This window comes from Engystomops pustulosus, chromosome 10, assembly GCF_040894005.1.
Source record: "Engystomops pustulosus chromosome 10, aEngPut4.maternal, whole genome shotgun sequence".
Classification (NCBI taxonomy): Eukaryota; Metazoa; Chordata; class Amphibia; order Anura; family Leptodactylidae; genus Engystomops; species Engystomops pustulosus.
The window spans coordinates 88,152,647-88,169,604 of record NC_092420.1 but is presented as its reverse complement, the minus strand read 5'-3'; the positions used below and the strand labels follow the sequence as shown (position 1 = coordinate 88,169,604).

General features: G+C 48.4%; 1 protein-coding gene across 1 annotated transcript in view; it reads left to right on the top strand.

Moving 5' to 3' along the window:
- The window catches only part of FAF1 (Fas associated factor 1), a 148,363-nt gene extending 131,935 nt beyond the window's left edge, over window positions 1-16,428 (top strand). The window contains exons 18-19 of the mRNA XM_072128875.1: window positions 1,327-1,542; window positions 15,025-16,428. Coding sequence (XP_071984976.1) covers window positions 1,327-1,542; window positions 15,025-15,108 — 300 coding nt within the window. The 3' untranslated portion in view covers window positions 15,109-16,428. The remainder of the gene's footprint in view (window positions 1-1,326; window positions 1,543-15,024) is intronic.
- The last annotated feature ends 530 nt before the right edge of the window (window positions 16,429-16,958 follow it).

The window sequence follows — 16,958 nt, the reverse complement described above, 5'->3', positions numbered from 1 at the left end:
AATTTTTTAATGTTGGTTTTCCTGGTGGTCAAGACGTAGTACATACATTATATATATTCTTTTCTGGTGATCTAGGATAGTAAAGGGGAGACCAGCTGGGAGTCTAGTACACATGGTAATGTTGGCTTTCCTGCAGGCTTGTTAGGCATGGTGCATAAGTTAGAAATATGCTTTTTAGTAGAGGGGTTAACACTTCTTCCCTGGTGGTCTAGGGGTTTGTACATTTGTAAATGTTGGGTATAGGTTTTACATGCTTTTTGTCGAGATCTAGAATAGTAAATGGGATAACATCAGCCTCCCTGGTGGTCTAGGGGTTGTGCATCTGTTTGGCTTTCTAGGTATATATGTGATATATATTATATAGTTTTCTGGTGGTCTCGGAAGTATAGAGTAATACATTAGCTTTTTGCTTGTCTATGGTTGCAGCAACTTCGATTATTATGCCCTATCTACAGGATCTGATTGCTGGGACCCCCACTAATCATGAGAAAGGGTCTTTATCAATCTGATGAATGGGGGTCTCCATCTCAATAAAGTGTGGACAGGGTATAATAATCGGAATAGGTACAGCCCCTTTAATGTTGGCTTTTCTGGCTGGTGGATCGGTTACATCAGCTTTTCTCTAGGTTAGGGATCGTTGGAGGGTTGACATGAACTTGCCTTGTGGTCTAGGGAAGGGAAGGCATTAAAAAGGTTGTCCCGGTTTTGCCCTAAAAAAGGGAATATGGACGAAAACTTAATGTCACCGGATAAATTCACCCGCCTTTTGCTGCTCCCACAAGTCTTCATGGTCCTTCCCTGTACGTTCTATAGATGGGTGTGAGATGCTGTGGGGGATCAGTGGGGTCCCAGGCCATGAACCCCAGGTGTCCGTATCACATATCAGAAGATGAATCTATTCATTTCAGTGCAGAACAAGTGCAGCTGACATTAGATATCAGTAATGTAACACCTATTGGCCGGGATAGAGGAGCAATGTATTAGCCTATGGGATGGAGCAGCGTCTCTAGGACTAGTACAAGGTTCCTAGGAATATTCCTTTAAATGACTTGGGAGCTTTTGTCCAATAGCCCCCGTATTGTATCCATGCGCAAGCTATGGCTGCGGTGACACGGAAACATTGACCGCACTGCCAGACATAATCTAGGAGACGCTCGTTACTACCTCCAGAGACAATTAATTGCACAGAATTCCATCTTTAATTAGGTTAAAGTTGGGGTCTTCAGTTCAAAGTATTCGGATGCACTTACTAGTTGTTAGATTGTATTGTCCGCAGATAAATGGCCACGGCCTATTGACCCCCATCCTCCTTTATGTCATTCCCAGGCTATCCGGCTTTCCCTGGAACAGTCCCTTCCACCGGAGCCACCAGAGGAGCAAAGCGAGCCACAGAGCAAGCTACGGATTCGGACACCCAGTGGGGAGTTTATCGAAAGGCGTTTCCTGAGCTCCAACCCGTTACAGGTCGTCTTCAACTTTGTAGCATCCAAAGGATTCCCATTTCAGGAGTACAAACTGCTCAGCACCTTCCCACGTAGAGATGTGAGTATGTCCCCGCCACACCGGAGGATGCCCACTTATACTGAACTCACTATGGGGGAAGATTAAAGGAAACCTTTTAGAGGTATTAAGCTGGATCTGATGATAGGTGGCCACTTACATTCTAAACCGTAATCTTTCTTTAGCTGATTTTAGAACAGTTTATCTAATTAATATGCTACTTACTGGCAGAGGCCCCAGTAACCTATACTAACCCAGCCTACCTGCTAGTCCTCTGATTCCCCCGCCCGCTGATTCCCCCGCCCGCTGATTTTTTTTCCCCGTCCGCTGAACTGCTATACGCGTGCGCTTCGCTTAGACTCAAATCTATACAGATCATAGGAGTTTGTGCCCCATTTGCTCCAAAGACGGAGCTACTGCGCATGCGCTGTGCATAGATGTGAGAGTATGCAGAGCACATGCGCATAGTGGCGCCAAGGACACGGAATATGGAAGGCAGCGCTCGGAGACGTGCAGGTGGGTGACAGAACAGCCTCTGCCAGAAATTAGCATATTGGTTAGATAAACTATTCTAGTATTAGCTAAAGATAGGTGAGGGTTTAGAAGTGGCAACCTACCATCAGATCTACCATCAGATCAGGGAAACTTGGAACACTGAGAAGTCTGGCGGCATGTTATAGAGCAGAAGGAGCAGTGCTGATATAGTTTTATGGGAAAATATTGTTGAATCCTCTGGGGTTTAAAAGCTGCTCAGTTACTCCTGCATTATGATACACTGCCCCAGCTTGGGTTGTGTTCTCACAGGGACACTAAAGGAAATCTACCATCAAAATCCATCATGATAGACCAGGGGCAGTTACTCATAGATCCAGGCACCGGGGCTGTAGTAATCTTGTTATAAGTGTTATCCATGGCCTCCTTCCTTCTAAAATAAACTTATAAAATCATGCTAATGAGCCAGAAGGGCTTTGCAAGGCGTTACCAGAGATCCTCCGTACTGTAGCTTCACAGGCTTACACTGTCTCCCCCTATGCTTCATCAGCACTTCCCGCTCCCTCTGTCTACTGTAATCTCTCACAGTAGGAGGGGATAGTGCTTCTCCACAGTGCAAAAGCCTGTGAAGCTGCAGCATGGAGGGGCTCCGGTAACACCCCCAGGAGACCTTCTGGCTCATTAGCTTCATTATAAAAGATGATGTTAAAAGGAAGGAGGCCATACATCACAAATAGAGAAGATTACCACAGTCACGGTGCCTGGAGCTATGAGTAATGTCCCTGGTTTATCATGATGGATTTTGATGTTTGATTGAATTCAATTTTATTCATGTGATTGGAATATGATCTGTAATTACCTGTTCTACTACAAAGAGGACGGCGCTTTCTGGTTCCCTTCATTGTGTTGATTTTTGGGGGTGCTGGGTCGATATTAAGGAGCCAATTTTATTATTTTTAATCCAATTTTAATATTTTTAATCCAGAAATCCCTTTCCAATCATAGCGCCATTGGTAAGAGGAGGAATAATAATCGTGTAGAATCCTTGAATATTGGACATACTTCATATTACGTCTTGATGAGGATAATAATAAGGATTCCAATAACACTGGTGCGGCAGCCGCACGGCTAATCCGTGCTCCGTCTGACCCCGCCCTCTTTACGCGGAGCAGCGACATTACGCGGGATGAGAGGAAGCGGCTCATTTGTAGATCATTTTATTAATAAACTGTTTACAAAATATTTACAAGCGGCATCCAGACCCGAGCTTACCAGCGCCTAATGCAGCCCCAGCTCCGAGATGTCTCTGTAATATATTCTAATCTCCTCAGAGCCGCCGATAATTAAACTGGAAAGAATACAATTTCCAGCAGGGCAACAACTGCGAGTGCTTAGTGTGCGGCTCCTATAGGGCACCTTAACCCTTTCCCTGCCAGGGGCCTCTCAAGTCGTTTTGTTGGGTCTTATCTTAAGTCCGTGACATCCGCCAGACAAAGCTGGTCCATTATTATCACCGAAAGGCGTCATCCCAATCCGCTGCATGGCCGTCACCCGGTGTGGGAATAGCTGCGGGTTTGCACTAATATATGGCGCTCAGCTGGTGTGGGAAAGGCTGCCGGTTGGCACCACTATGGCAGACACCTGGTGGGGGAATGCATGCAGGTTGGCACCTCTATATGGTTGTCACCTGCTGGCAAATATATAAAGTTGGTGCTACTATGTGGCCGTCACCTGCTGCAGGTATAGCTGCAGGTTGGCACTGCTATATGACCGTCACCTGGTGCAGGTATAGCTGCAGGTTGGCACCACTATATGGCCATCACCTGGTGCAGGTATAGCTGCAGGTTGGCACTGCTAAATGGCTGTCACCTGGTGCAGGTATAGCTGCTGTTTTGTACCACTATGTGGCGGTCACCTGATGGAAAATGCCTGCAGGTTGGCACTGCTATATGGCCATTACCTGGTGTGGGAATAGCTGAAGGTTGGCACTGCTATACGGTCGTCACCTGGTGCAGGTATAACTGCAGGTTGGTGCTACTATATGGCCATCACCTGGTGCAGGTATAGGTGCAGGTTGGCACCACTGTGTGGCAGGCACCTTCTGGAAAATACCTTCAGGTTGGCACTACTATGTAGGTAAAATGTGGCCCCAGTGAGGGTACAGCCTGGCACTTGTCAAATCGATCTTGTTAAACTGGATAAAGTAGCCCTGCAGCCTTGTACTGTATCGGCTGAGGTTTACACGACATTGTGCCCGACCGGTGTGGGGATTAGGTGGAACGCGAGTCACTTAAGGTAATCCCGCAGCTGAGGGCATTGCTTAATCTGATAAAACCAGTTTGCTCTCTCAGTATGGTGTGACTTACTTACATCTGTGTAATTGGCCACTACCAACAAACAAGTGAGATAACATTCTGGCAACCATGTAACCAAGAAGGGGAAAGCGACTGTGCGTATTCCACCTCCCATCATCCACCATTATTCACCATCTCCAGAATGTGACTCGCGAGTCCTTGCTCTCCTGACCCCAGGAGCTCCTGAGATGGATATAGATGCAGAAGCCTGGTATAATAGAGGCAGGCGACATGGAAAATACACAGTTATGTGGTCATTCCCTTTAAGATGGTGATATCTGACATGATGCATGTGGTCCCACATAAGACCCATTGCCACAGTAAGGCACATTAGTTATTTCTGGAATAACCCCTCGCCAGAAGAAAAGTCGCTCTTCCGTTGTAGCACATTACTGATGCTGAATGGTGCAGTTTCAACTTCTGCAGAGGGACTCAAAGCACCATTTGTGGAGGGACATAGGGCAGTGTTTGGGACACACAGTTGGGCTGTTGCCAAGGGAAAAAGGTTGCGACCTCCTGCCAAAGGGAGTTGGGTGCATACGGGCAAGCCTCTTGGGTAGGTGCGTAAGGGTGGACCTCTTGATCAGACGAGTTGGGTGGTGGACCGCTTGGGCAGGCGCGTTGGACCGCTTGGGCAGGCGCGTTGGACCGCTTGGGCAGGCGCGTTGGGGCGGTGGACCGCTTGGCCAGGCGCGTTGGGGCGGTGGACCTCTTGGGCAGGCGCGTTAGGGGTTGGACCTCTTGATAAGGTGAGTTGTTGGGTGGACCTCTTGGGCAGGCGCGTTGGGGGGGTGGACCTCTTGGGCAGGCGTGTTGGGGGGTGGACCTCTTGGGCAGGCGCATTGGGGGGGGTGGACCGCTTGGGCAGGCGCGTTGGGGGGGGTGGACCGCTTGGGCAGGCGCGTTGGACCGCTTGGGCAGGCGCGTTGGGGCGGTGGACCGCTTGGGCAGGCGCGTTGGGGCGGTGGACCTCTTGGGCAGGCGCGTTAGGGGTTGGACCTCTTGATCAGGTGAGTTGTTGGGTGGACCTCTTGGGCAGGCGCGTTGGGGGGGTGGACCTCTTGGGCAGGCGTGTTGGGGGGTGGACCTCTTGGGCAGGCGCGTTGGGGGGTGGACCCCTTGGGCTGGCGCATTGGGGGGGGTGGACCGCTTGGGCAGGTGCGTTGGGGGGTGTGGACCGCTTGGGCAGGCGCGTTGGGGTGGGTTGGACCGCTTGGGCAGGCGCGTTGGGGGGGGTGGACCGCTTGGGCAGACGCGTTGGGGGAGGTGGACCTCGTGGGCAGGCGCGTTGGGGGCAGACCTTTTGATCCGGCATGTTGGGGGTTGGCCTCTTGGGCAGGTGCGTGTTGAGGGGCGGGTCTCTTGGGCAGGTGCGTGTTGAGGGGGCGGGTCTCTTGAGCAGGTGCGTGTTGAGGGGCGGGTCTCTTGAGCAGGTACGTGTTGAGGGGGCGGGTCTCTTGAGCAGGTGTGTGTTGAGGGGGCGGGTCTCTTGAGCAGGTGCGTGTTGAGGGGGCGGGTCTCTTGGGTGGGTGCCCTTTGCGGGGAGGACTGCTTGATCAGTCGTGTAGGGGGGCGGGCCTCTTGGGCAGATGCGCTTTGAGGGGTGGGTCTCTTGGACAGGTGCGTGTTGAGGGGCGGGTCTCTTGGACAGGTGCGTGTTGAGGGGCGGGTCTCTTGGACAGGTGCGTGTTGAGGGGCGGGTCTCTTGGGCAGGTGCGGGTTGAGGGGCGGGTCTCTTGGGCAGGTGCGGGTTGAGGGGCGGGTCTCTTGGGCAGGTGCGGGTTGAGGGGCGGGTCTCTTGGGCAGGTGCGTGTTGAGGGGCGGGTCTCTTGGGCAGGTGCGTGTTGAGGGGCGGGTCTCTTGGGCAGGTGCGTGTTGAGGGACGGGTCTCTTGGGCAGGTGCGTGTTGAGGGACGGGTCTCTTGGGCAGGTGCGTGTTGAGGGGGCGGGTCTCTTGGGCAGGTGCGTGTTGAGGGGGCGGGTCTCTTGGGTGGGTGCCCATTGCGGGGCGGACTGCTTGATCAGTCGTGTAGGGGGGCGGGCCTCTTGGGCAGATGCGCTTTGAGTGGTGGGTCTCTTGGACAGGTGCGTGTTGAGGGGCGGGTCTCTTGGGCAGGTGCGGGTTGAGGGGCGGGTCTCTTGGGCAGGTGCGGGTTGAGGGGCGGGTCTCTTGGGCAGGTGCGGGTTGAGGGGCGGGTCTCTTGGGCAGGTGCGTGTTGAGGGGCGGGTCTCTTGGGCAGGTGCGTGTTGAGGGACGGGTCTCTTGGGCAGGTGCGTGTTGAGGGACGGGTCTCTTGGGCAGGTGCGTGTTGAGGGGGCGGGTCTCTTGGGCAGGTGCGTGTTGAGGGGGCGGGTCTCTTGGGTGGGTGCCCATTGCGGGGCGAACTGCTTGATCAGTCGTGTAGGGGGGCGGGCCTCTTGGGCAGATGCGCTTTGAGGGGTGGGTCTCTTGGACAGGTGCGTGTTGAGGGGCGGGTCTCTTGGACAGGTGCGTGTTGAGGGGCGGGTCTCTTGGGCAGGTGCGGGTTGAGGGGCGGGTCTCTTGGGCAGGTGCGTGTTGAGGGACGGGTCTCTTGGGCAGGTGCGTGTTGAGGGACGGGTCTCTTGGGCAGGTGCGTGTTGAGGGGGCGGGTCTCTTGGGCAGGTGCGTGTTGAGGGGGCGGGTCTCTTGGGCAGGTGCGTGTTGAGGGGGCGGGTCTCTTGGGCAGGTGGGTGCCCATTGCGGGGCAGACTGCTTGATCAGGCGTGTAGGGGGGCGGGCCTCTTGGGCAGATGCGCTTTGAGGGGTGGGTCTCTTGGGCAGAGATGAACGTTTCCATGGCCCATGACACAATTTAGTGCACATGATTAATATACGAGTACCATAGTAGACCACAAACTGAGAAATATGGGCCACAGACTGCTCTCTTCCCATGATTATAAGCTCTGTTTTCTCATGTAAATTTATCCGTGACCCGACGGGACCAATAATTGTAGCCCACCAGTTGCCCACAAGTCAGACAGAATATCTTTGGTTTGGGCTGAGCTGATTTCTGATTTTCTTTCTCTCACTTCTACTTGCACAATCTGGTCGCCTTCACTGTCCCTAAATTAATTTAGAAGAGATGAGCGTATTTTGGCCATCGCCGGCTGCAGCATATGGCAATTTCAGTTCATTTAATACCTGTGCTGCAAATCTCAACTCAATACCGAAATTCAATTTATTGTCAGTCTTGTGCATCTGTGCAGGTGCGGGCTGAGCGCGGCGCCATCTGTGCCGAAAAACAAGTACATTCCCTTCCTGGCTTCTGTATTCGAGCCCCCCCCCATCCCCCGCGCTCTTATCTGTGTAAGTCTGCACAACACCGCTTTACTGTAATATTGCGGAATTCTGATGAGTAAACCCGGGATATTCACACATAGATTGTGGAGTTTTATCCTCCATTGTAATTTTACTTCACGTCGCATCACAGGACACCGCAGATTTATTTCCCACTACCCATCTCGTAACGAACGACTTGTCATTGATCATGTCCTAAATTCACATGGGGGGCACCAAGTATCACAGCAGAACCCCTTCCCCACTGCTAGACTGGATGATCTAGAAGGACACCCCATCCACCCAAATCAGTATAAAGGCTGTTATCTCATCTAAAGTGCAGATTTCGGGGGAAAGATTTTGGGGAAGCAATAGGCCCCAGCATGTTATATTAATTTAAAATGACTATGCAATAATAAATATTATGTATCACACGAAGGGATCAAAAAACTTCATGTCAATATTAAGGTAGTCCCCTGTAAACCTCAGATGTGGGATTATAGTTTTCCATAATTTTATTGACTACATGGAGTTCTGCTCATCCTCTGTCCACTTATACCTCTGCCACGTTGAACCCAGCCTTCAGTGACCTAATCATGTATTTAGGTCACTGGCTACTGCCACAATCAACACACTGTTGTTCCACTGCAGTTTTGACCACACCCATGTCCTGACTAGCTGTACCGGAGCATGGTGGCCATAACACTACCTTACCATAACACTTCCACAGTAACATGTATTCAACATAATCATTTGAAAATGGCAAGTCACTTTCACCCTCAGAATCAACATACACCTCCCCTGTTGCTGCGATCTTTCCCATATACGGATTAGCTATAAATATTTATGGGTCTTGTTCAGTGACAGCACTGCTAAAGTCACATGATCGTAATAAGTGGTGGGTCACTGCCACCTACAGAATCAACTTATGCTTCTTCTGTTGCTGTCAAACTTCCCATATTGGGATTGCCCAAAGTAATGTATGTATGCATTGTATTTCAAGTCACTACTGCCCGCAACATATCCAACATACTCTTCTCCTGCTGTTCACTTTTTCCATATTGCGAGTAGATATAGATTTTTCTTGGTTCTTGTTATAAAACGTTACTCTGCTGTCATATATGGAACAATGTCCTATGGAAAGGCCGGTCACTGCTGCTCACATAATCAACATATAGTTCTGCTGCTGTAAAAATTTCCCCATCCCTTATGCCTTACACAATTTACCTGTTTCTTGCTTTATGACATGTTGGTAACGTGTACTTTATGCCACTTCGTTGTGTGAGATGGGTCAGTGCTGCTCACATAATCAGCTGACTCTTCCCCCGCTGCTATGATATTTCCCTTTTCTTATTATTCACAGAATAATGTTGCTTTATAAGAAAGACAATCTGCCGCTAATGACAATATTGGAAAGATCTCAGCAACAGGGGAAGGGGATGTTGGTTATGTGAGCAGCAGCGACCTGTTTTCTTGTACCGTATTTTTCGGACGAAGGCGCACAAAAAATCCTTTGATTTTCTCAGAAATCAAAGGTGCGCCTTATAGTCCAGTGCGCCTTATATATGAACCGTACTTATAGACAACAGCTGCCTTGAACTGTGCACAGGTCTGCCACCTGCTGGTCATTCATCCTTATAATCTGGTGCGCCTTATAATCCGGTGTGCCTTATATATGAACCTAGACGTTTTAGCAGGCATTTATTGATGGTGCGCCTTATAATTCCGTGCGCCTTATAGTCCAAAAAATAGTGTTCCATAATGTTGCTTACATGTTAACAGGACTGCAACTTTATGGTATGAGAAAACAGGTCAGTGCTGTCATAATCAACATCCCCTTCCCCTTCTGTAGCTGAGATCTTTCCAATATTCTGTTTAGCCGCAGATTTTCTATATTTTTTTATTTCATAACGCTGTGAAGGCGACATATAATATGTAACATCAGCACAAAGCAGAGCAGGTCACTGCCTCCTTCAAGGTCGACACACTCGTCACCTGCTGCTTAGATCTGCTTTTAATGCTACTTCTGCCCAAAAATGACCGTTGCTTGTAATAGACATGTAATAGACGTGTTCCAGCACCCTACATGTTCCAGTTACTCTATTGGGGTGTTATAACGAGGGAGCTACCTGCTTCAGCGTCTCTTAGATTCTGGGAAGTGTTATTGTACAGCCCGGGCTTCAGCGGGACGCACTGTACCTTCCCACAACTGTCTCCATACAAGGTGGAGTATACAGTTACGGGTTGTGATGTAACGGAGAACGGTACAAACTGTCCTGTGTCTCTTGATTAAAAAAAAAAAAACACAACAAAAACAAAAACACAGCTGTTTGGCGTCTTGCTGCTCTAACCGCTGCCCGATGCCTCTTTTATTGTCTGCTAATTGCCACCTAACGAGCCGTATGTTTTTAGCTTGCTGCTTTCCATGTGGAATAGCATTAATAAGAAGTAATGAGACCTTGCAGTATTACATGACGCCCAGGAGAGACGGCGCCCCCTGCGGACCGCCACAATTGGATACGATGCGCTCTACTACGTTGCTGTCAGCAGTTTCTTACTGTGTCTAATTTTTCTTTTGCATATTTTACAGGTGAAAATGAATTTGTTTGGTTACTATGATAAAGCGATGACTAGTAGTCTGGTCCTCGTGTAAGGGGAGGGGGATGAGCTTATTTTTGCTTGGTGGATTGTAGAAATTATAGATTTCAGCTATTTTTTAATATAATATTTGTTTTGATGTTTTATACAGTGTTTTGTTACCAGCAGCAGCGATTGGGTTAAAAAAAATTGTGTAGGGTTTCGCCTGCCAAGATAAAAACTGATACAAATTTACAAATATAAAAGTGCATAGAAGTCTCTTGTTTATATGAGGCCCGCGTGTTCTGTAGTGTAGTATCCAAAATGCACCATAAGTGTGCAGTCAGTATTTGTGTGGTATTGCAATATATGAAGAAATGTTATCATGTTGTCCATGGCCTCCTTTCTATGATCAACTTTCATAACTATGCTAATGAGCCAAAAGGACTCCAGGGGGTGTTACTAGAGCCCCTCCGTGCTATAGCTTTACAGGCTGTTAGACTATGCCGGAGCAGCTCCCCTCTTTTGCTATGTGAGCTTACAGCGACATGAGGGAGCAGGGGGAGGTTGTGACAGTGTAACAGTCTGTAACAGTCTACAACATGGAGGGGCTCTAACATTGCCAGGAGCCCTTCTGGTTCATTAGCATAATTTTAAAAGATTTCCTTCATCTGGATATTTGCTGAACCCTCTTTCAACTATCATAAGTGATAGTCCCCCGAATGAATTTACATCCTTGCTTCTTTTTAACTCTAAGAGCCCCTTGTTCTGTATAGGGATTCCGTAATAATAATAATAATTCCTTTATATAGCGCACACAGATTCTGCAGCGCTGCACAAAGTTTGCCAAATGTCCCTGTCCCCAATGGGGCTCACAATCTAATCAACCGACTAGTATGTTTTGGACTGTGGGAGGAAACCCACGCAAACACGGAGTGAACATATAACTTCTTTGCAGATGGGACTTGAACCCAGGTCCCCAGCGCTGCAAGGCTGTAATTCTAACCACTGAGCCACTGTACCACTCTGTTTTTTTTTTTGTTTTTTTTTAAATTTAGCAAGAGCCACCATATGTACTCGAGTATAAGCCGAGACCCCTAATTTTACCACCAAAAACTGGGAAAACCTATTGACTCGAGTATAAGCCAAGGGTGTAGTATACTGCCAGCCAGTCCCCATGTGGTATACAGCCTGCCCTGCCCCAAGTGGTATACAGCCTACCCTTCCCCATGTGGTATACAGCCTGCCCTGCCCCAAGTGGTATACAGCCTGCCCTGCCCCAAGTGGTATACAGCCTGCCCTGCCCCAAGTGGTATACAGCCTGCCCTGCCCCAAGTGGTATACAGCCTGCCCTGCCCCAAGTGGTATACAGCCTGCCCTGCCCCAAGTGGTATACAGCCTGCCCTGCCCCAAGTGGTATACAGCCTGCCCTGCCCCAAGTGGTATACAGCCTGCCCTGCCCCAAGTGGTATACAGCCTGCCCTGCCCCAAGTGGTATACAGCCTGCCCTGCCCCAAGTGGTATACAGCCTGCCCTGCCCCAAGTGGTATACAGCCTGCCCTGCCCCAAGTGGTATACAGCTTGCCCTGCCCCAAGTGGTATACAGCCTGCCCTGCCCCAAGTGGTATACAGCCTGCCCTGCCCCAAGTGGTATACAGCCTGCCCTGCCCCAAGTGGTATACAGCCTGCCCTGCCCCAAGTGGTATACAGCCTGCCCTGCCCCAAGTGGTAATACAGCCTGCCCTGCCCCAAGTGGTATACAGCCTGCCCTGCCCCAAGTGGTATACAGCCTGCCCTGCCCCAAGTGGTATACAGCCTGCCCTGCCCCAAGTGGTATACAGCCTGCCCTGCCCCAAGTGGTATACAGCCTGCCCTGCCCCAAGTGGTATACAGCCTGCCCTGCCCCAAGTGGTATACAGCCTGCCCTGCCCCAAGTGGTATACAGCCTGCCCTGCCCCAAGTGGTAGACAGCCTGCCCTGCCCCAAGTGGTAGACAGCCTGCCCTGCCCCAAGTGGTATACAGCCTGCCCTGCCCCAAGTGGTAGACAGCCTGCCCTGCCCCAAGTGGTATACAGCCTGCCCCTAGAATGCGAAGCTAATAAAAAAAAATAACCTTGATACTCACCTTTAATACTCGGCACGGCTCCCGGTCCTCGGCGGCGCCTTCTCTTTTCTTTCATCACTAGCGCACTATGATGCGGCGATGATGTCATCAGCGGCAACACCGCCGCATCATAGTGTGCGCCCACCGGCAGCTCGCATGGACGCGACTGCCGGCTAGTGAAGAATGCAGAGAGAAGCCGACGCTAAGGACCGGGAGCCGCTGCCGAGGATCCGGGTGCCGGAGGGTGAGTATTAATTTTTTTTTTAATTGACTCGTGTATAAGCCGAGGTAAGATTTTTCAGCACATTTTTTGTGCTGAAAAACTCGGCTTATACACAAGTATATACGGTAAATAGATAGATATAAAGAGGGAGAAAGATCTGATCAGAATTAGATATTGATTCAGTTTCCCTTCTAGGTTGAATAGAGTGATTAGCAGTGAAGTTGCCGGCTATGTAACCTTTGCGTTACTAGTGTCCATGGTGTTTAGTAATCGGGCCATCTAGATTTTAGGGGCATCGATTGGCCAGCGCTTTCTTCCATTCAGCGTCACACGATGGATCCGGCTTTGCAGCAAGTGAAGTGTTTACAGCAGATCTGAGCGTCTGATGATGCAGAAGGTTATGGGATGCTAATTAAGCAGAACGATGATGAGCCATATGAAGAGGAGGAGGAGGGGGGGTAAGCAGAGAGCCGCTAAAACAAAGCGACAACAGCTCTGTTTGTTGACAGATGCAGCAGGCGCATATTCAGTAATTGGGTAATGGTGTAAACATTGGCAATTCGGCAAATCCCTCAGTGCATTGGAAACAGAAGGCAAGCTGAAATCAAGGCTATAAACAGACCCACCCCTTCTCTCATGTCACCCACAATCCTCCGCCTGAAACTGTTTGAGAATCTCCAAAAGTGTCAAAAAAAGATAGAGAGAAGGGCATCTGATGATTGCCACCAGTCCGGGCTGAGGTTCTGCAGCGTCTAATGAGCTGCCGCCCCATCTGCCGGCTCCGCCAGCACTAATAGGTGTTCAAGGCAGCAAAGACGTCTCGCCATGTCTCACCTCCCGAGCCTCTCCTAACAGCTGTTTCATCTTGTAAGGTTAAGTATAACAGTTTGCTCACTTAACCACAAGCCGAACATAACACAACAAAGAGACGAGAACAGGCCCACGCTCCGGCTCTCCGCATAATTAGGGCAGCAATTCCCCCTCGGCCGCATGAAGTTTGTCAGTTTACGTTTGCAAAAAGTTGTGAACAAAAGCCGCAAAACTGGGTAAAACCTTATCAAAAATCTAGAAGTAATAATCTTCCACGATTATATGTAGAGTAACCCCGCCCCCTGCGCCAATCCGGCCCATCTGCTTGTCATGTCAGGGCTACCGATCTAGGTCAACGTTGCAAGAAGTTTTTGGAATGTAAGAACGAATTAGGTTTGGGTTTGTATATTTTAATATTTCATTATCAATATTTTCTTTTATTCAACGGAGTTGCAAACGACTTTCTATGCCGAGGGGGCGTGACCAGTGTCAGATTGGGCCACACGGAGCCTGCACACTCCCAACAGCCAGCGAGTGGTCGCTGTTTAATAGCCCAGATCTTCACCTGGCAGGACCTGCAGCAGATTTTTCCGCTTCGCAGCCACGCCGACAGAGACACATCAGGAGCCAATGGCCAAAATTGCGTGTAGCATCAGGTATAATAACCACAAGCAGGGTGGGCGCCCTAAAAACTTCCTATTTTGGCCACTGGCTGACCTATTTATTTATTATTTTCGGGTTCCAGTAATCCATTTCTGGAGACGGTTGTCTTGCCTGAAACGTCAAATTAATGTGGACTGTTCACCGACGGGACCACAAATAGATAAGAATACATTTGTGCCGACTTACCTCTTTTATGATGGCACCAGGGGGTACCCAACTCGTGCACCAACTCTCACCAAAAATGGAGTGACCCATCTGCACTGATGTATCCAGAAGGGTGGGACCTCGATCGTACATCAGCGCACAATGAATGTCCCCCGATATCTTTTGTATGCACTTTTATTATACTTGGTGTAAAAAAAAAAAAATGGTATTATTAATTTTACTTAAGTTTAATACAAAAAAACATATTTTATGATAAGAGAAGACAAATATTTCATGTCCCACCCAGACAAAACTTTCAGATTGCTGCAAAACCCGGTGTGCACTTACCGTATGTTGTGATTTATGTTGTATTCAGGTACCTCCCCTACTGCACTTTATAAAGGCTACTTTTGGCTGGTGTACGTCTTGGGGCGAGAGATTGATGACTTGCAGACGCGAAAAGAGGAGAAAAATATATTATTATAAATACTCCCAAAAGACCCTGCAAAACATAGTGTGAAAGTAGCCTTAGTACTTGGGGTTAGGACTGCTGCATTATATGGTCCATATCGTGAACATTGGTTCTTTGTATGGTCCACAGTAATTTATATTTTATAAGAAATCCCTGTGGGAAACAAAAAAAAACCTCTTTTTTTTTCCACCGTACTTTATATTTCGAAGGCAGAATTTGAAGCCAATGGCAAGTTCCTGTGCAGACCGTGAATCAGCAGGGGGTGCTGATAGAGTTGGTCTGTTTATAGATGCAGCAAAACTCTAAATGCAGCTGTCATGGAAGTTGGTAACTCATGATTGTATGTACTTCATCCCTAATATAATATATATTCCTTCTGTTTTCCAGATCACCCAGTTGGATCCCAGCAGGACTCTCATGGAACTTAAGCTGTACCCTCAGGAAACACTTTTCCTAGAAGCCAAGGAATAAGTTTCCCGTCAGAGCAGACTGTGAACGCAGTGGAGGAGGTTCTGCTGAATTGGATGAAACAAATACTCTGTCACCTCCCCACACCCAGGGGCACACATGCATCGTAGGAGCCAGAGCCTGTAGCCCACCATAATGGAGGCTCTCAGCCTCACCCATACAGATACCCACCATACAGCTTCTGATCTACTGAATGCACTCTCCTCATAGCAGACACTTTACTTTATAGTTTCCTAAAGAGGAAGTTAAAATGATCTTCTTGGATGTCATGGATCTATTCGAGAAGATGATGTGGATGGAGTCTTGGTTCTTGGAGAACCTCTGATTTCCAGAATGTAGAAGCTCTATTGGGCACTCATTCCTTTTTTTGACACTGTAAATTGGCTCTAAAGAGTCATAAAGGTGGTATCTCTCTTTGGAATAGTCCTGGTGGCTCTCGTTATTTGATTGGTGTCCCACCAGTCATCATTACAATCTAGTATACAGATGAGGCCAAGGCTGATGCCCCCTCGTGCTTCATGAAGCTTCCAGTTCTGCTGGAGCTGTTACATCCCAGAAATAGACTAGCTGACCCCACCCCCATGACTCTTTACAGGTAATTTGCATACAATGTATAGTCGTTATATCCTTTTGTAAATCCTTGACTTCCTTCTTTGAGGGTTTGTCTTGATGTTTCCATTGTCGGGTGTATGAGGGCTCTATATAGTCCATACATGCTGGACATCCGTGAGACCATGGCGTTTCTTCTCGCATACATTTCCGATATATCAGAAGGTCACGTTGACTTAGTGTCCTCTTTAAATTTCCTAATTCCAGAATTGAAATCACGTGCCGTGCGTAGTGTTGCTGAGTATCTATACATTATGCTCTCCCCATACGTTGTAGACCTTTCATTGGCCGTGGGTGCGCACAACTCTTTTTGGAACAGATCTCGGGATGAAATGTAATGTAATTAAATTTTCGGGGGAACCTCTTCCTAGATCACATCAGTTCCCAGAATCAGAGAGGGGTAGAAACTTTTAGAAAAATTTAAAGGGCTATAACTGGACCCAACGTGAATACATAAATGATGATTCTATCTACACTTTAAGGGATGTTACACCTATGCGTCCTCCAAGTCCCTCCACGTAGTAACATAAACTGCTCACCGTAAAGTTACCGTGGATTCTTCTAAGAGTTCGGAGAAAGGAGTTCGATTTCTTTCTGAGAAGAGCGCCCCTCTACAGGCCGTGTCGGGTATTGCAGCTCAGCCCGATTCAAACAATTGAAGCTAATTTGCAATAACAAACACAACCCATGGCCTAAATTTGCACTAACCAAAAATAGGTTTTCCCCCGATACTCAGCACCACTACAGTATATGGTGATTTCTTTCCTATATTCATCCTTCCGGCATTTTATTCCTTTTTAACCTCCTTTCCTTGACGTCCATTGTCTTGAGTTTTCTGCGCCAACCCTCAGACGCAATGTCTAGTAAGACGCCACGAGACAAGCAAAAACTTTCCATAGAGATTTTACAGTATTACGGTGGACATTTGCCTGATGCTTGGATCCGACGGGAGGGATTATTTGAAGAATATACTTTGGTCAAGATGCCAGTTATTTATTTCTGATTTGAGCTTTTTTTTTTTTTTTTTTTTTTGGTTGCATACGTTCATAGATATATAGAATTTTTTTTTTCTCTCTTTTAGGCAGGGGAGGTGGGGTGCAGTTTTTGCAGTGTGTGCCTCTTAAACATATGCATGATGTGAATATTTAAACTCTGAATAAATAACAGACCAACACAAGATACTTGAAATCCTCCAAATAATTCAGAGTTTTCCCGGCTCTGGTCCCGGACGCTCTGTGACCTAG